This window comes from Cryptomeria japonica, chromosome 3 (assembly GCF_030272615.1).
Source record: "Cryptomeria japonica chromosome 3, Sugi_1.0, whole genome shotgun sequence".
Taxonomy (NCBI): Eukaryota; Viridiplantae; Streptophyta; class Pinopsida; order Cupressales; family Cupressaceae; genus Cryptomeria; species Cryptomeria japonica.
The window spans coordinates 254,065,000-254,067,423 of record NC_081407.1 but is presented as its reverse complement, the minus strand read 5'-3'; the positions used below and the strand labels follow the sequence as shown (position 1 = coordinate 254,067,423).

The 2,424-nt window shown below is 36.8% G+C and overlaps 1 protein-coding gene across 1 annotated transcript; it reads left to right on the top strand.

The window, feature by feature from the left end:
* The first annotated feature begins 751 nt into the window (after nt 1–751).
* Nucleotides 752–2,005, top strand: LOC131045660 (cationic peroxidase 1-like). Its single transcript, XM_057979264.2, has 4 exons — nt 752–964; nt 1,080–1,271; nt 1,352–1,517; nt 1,605–2,005. Exons 1-4 carry the CDS (start codon nt 752–754, stop codon nt 2,003–2,005), a joined length of 972 nt encoding a protein of 323 aa, XP_057835247.2.
* The last annotated feature ends 419 nt before the right edge of the window (nt 2,006–2,424 follow it).

Below are 2,424 nucleotides of genomic sequence, written 5' to 3'. Positions count from 1 at the left end.
AAAAAATTTATAATTTTCTTTTATTGTTCATATCTCTAGAGAATAGAAAGCTATTACAATTTGTTTAGTCAAAAGAGCCTTTGTGTTAATTATGCATGGAAGGGCATAAGATTGGGTGTCCCTATCTTCTTTTCAATTTTTGTAGTTTCTTTAGCTCCTACATAATGATTTCATTTGACCTTTCTAGTCAATTCTTTTATAATTTACAGCATTCGTATGTTTTTTTATTCTTAACATTAGAGATTTGTAAAAAAGTCTCTTTGACTTTTACCCCCAAATGATACTATTCTTTATCTAATTTTCTACCATTCCATTATTAATATATTTATTAAAAATATATATTAACAAACTACATTAATGTTTCACTTCATCTTACAATCTAATTATTCAATAATATCATAAAAACGTGAAGCTATAGTCTACCCAACCCAACAAGGAGTTCAACTATAATAGCCACACTCTTTGAAAAACAACGTATATGTACAGTTGGAACAACTGCTTCCACAAGTGTTTCGTCAAACATAGGTACAATTGCTAACATACACGGAATCTGTTGCAAAACAGAATGGCCATTCACCGAACGGAGTACGCGGAACATCCTTGGAAGTCTGGTCAAATGCGTTTGTTTTACCACAATATAGCAATCATAATGCGCGATATATAAATTCTGCATCCACTATTATATAACACATCGTATTCACTTTTCTCGTTAATCCAAAAGTTTCAATCCGCTGGGCTGTTGAGAGCGAAAATGGCTTCTCTTACAATGCTGACAAGAAGCTTTGCATGCACTACTTTTCTCTTGTGTGTCACGGTTTATGGGCAGCTCTCTTCAACCTTTTACGCCAACTCATGCCCGCAAGCACTATCAATCGTGAATAACATAGTACAGCAAGCCGTAAACGAAGACAAACGAATGGGTGCGTCGTTACTGCGCCTTCACTTCCACGACTGTTTCGTCAATGTAAGAATTTGAAACTATCTTTCATTCTTTTCCTTTCATTTTTAGTTTCTCATTTATTAAAAAATAAATCTATGCAAACTAAGTTTGTTGGCTTTTTAATTGATTATCATTGCAGGGCTGCGATGCCTCTGTACTACTGGATGACAATCCAAATTTTGAAAGTGAAAAGGGCGCTAGACCAAATCAAAATTCATTAAGAGGCTTTGATGTGATAGATAATATCAAGACCCAGCTTGAGAATGTTTGCAGAGAAGTGGTTTCCTGTGCAGACATTTTAGCTATAGCTGCTCGTGATTCAGTTCTCCAGGTAAATATTTCTCCCCTTGTTTAAAGATCCAGTTTACCCTAATAATGGCTGAAAGGATTCGTTGTAAATAAAATTGTCAGCTGGGAGGTCCATCGTGGGAAGTAATGCTGGGAAGGAGGGATTCGAGGGTCCCAAACAAAACAGCTGCGAACGAAGACATCCCAAGTCCATTCTTGGAGTTTTCCGGGCTCCAAATTGCGTTTCAAAAACAAGGACTGTCTGTCAAGGACCTCATTGCCCTTTCAGGTATATCTGCTTTCCAGTGCTTCTCTGAAACATATATTACAAGCAATTAAGTTACTTGACGTTGCAAATTTCTTTCCGTTTGATTAGGTGCTCATACAATCGGTCAAGCACAATGCTTCACATTTAGAAATCGCATCTACCAGGAATCGAACATCGACCCTGTTTTTGCCCAATCTCTTCAGGCAACGTGCCCTCGAGACGATGGCGTTGGCAGTAGCAACCTTTCTCCTTTCGACATTGTTAACTCAAATGTATTTGACAATAACTACTTCAAAGATCTAGTGGCATCGAAGGGCCTTCTACACTCAGATCAGGCACTACTTAACGGTAGGGATGCTACGTTTACTCAAGATCAGGTTGCTCTCTACAGCAATGATCAAACTGGCTTTTTTACTGATTTTCAAGTTTCTATGGTGAACATGGGAAACATAAAGCCTCTTACTGGGACGGACGGAGAGATTCGGAAAGATTACAGGAAACCAAACTAATGGAAACTTAAATTTGTTACACCATATATCTATTCTGATAAATTAGTTCCGCTTGATAGGCCGTAATCTACCTAATGCAAATGGTTTGTCGTTTTCTCTTCTTTAGATACTGCATCAAATTTCCCAGTTTCTCCAAGTCATTGTGATCATAAGAAAAAGCGAAAAAAATAAACTTTTTTGCCCTTTGAGTAGTTCTAATCAACAAATTCTTAACATTTTTCGCCATTTGACCAATTCGAACCAGCAAATACATTTATTTTCCAAAATGCCAGATCATTTCGTTAGATCAACAGTTCCATTAATTCTATCATTTATTGTAAAGATCCCCACATCGATTATTCGTTTCTTTTTAGTTGCCGTTGCATTTTAGGTGTCAAAGTAACTCCCAAATTGTTATTGTGCACCATTTACACCTCATA

Excerpts from the sequence above, each read along its gene's own strand:
- LOC131045660 (XM_057979264.2), top strand. The coding sequence starts at position 752 with ATGGCTTCTCTTACAATGCTGACAAGAAGCTTTGCATGCACTACTTTT. Across the intron at positions 965-1,079 it reads TCCACGACTGTTTCGTCAAT|GGCTGCGATGCCTCTGTACT; the intron begins GTAAGAATTTGA and ends TTATCATTGCAG. Across the intron at positions 1,518-1,604 it reads GGACCTCATTGCCCTTTCAG|GTGCTCATACAATCGGTCAA; the intron begins GTATATCTGCTT and ends CCGTTTGATTAG.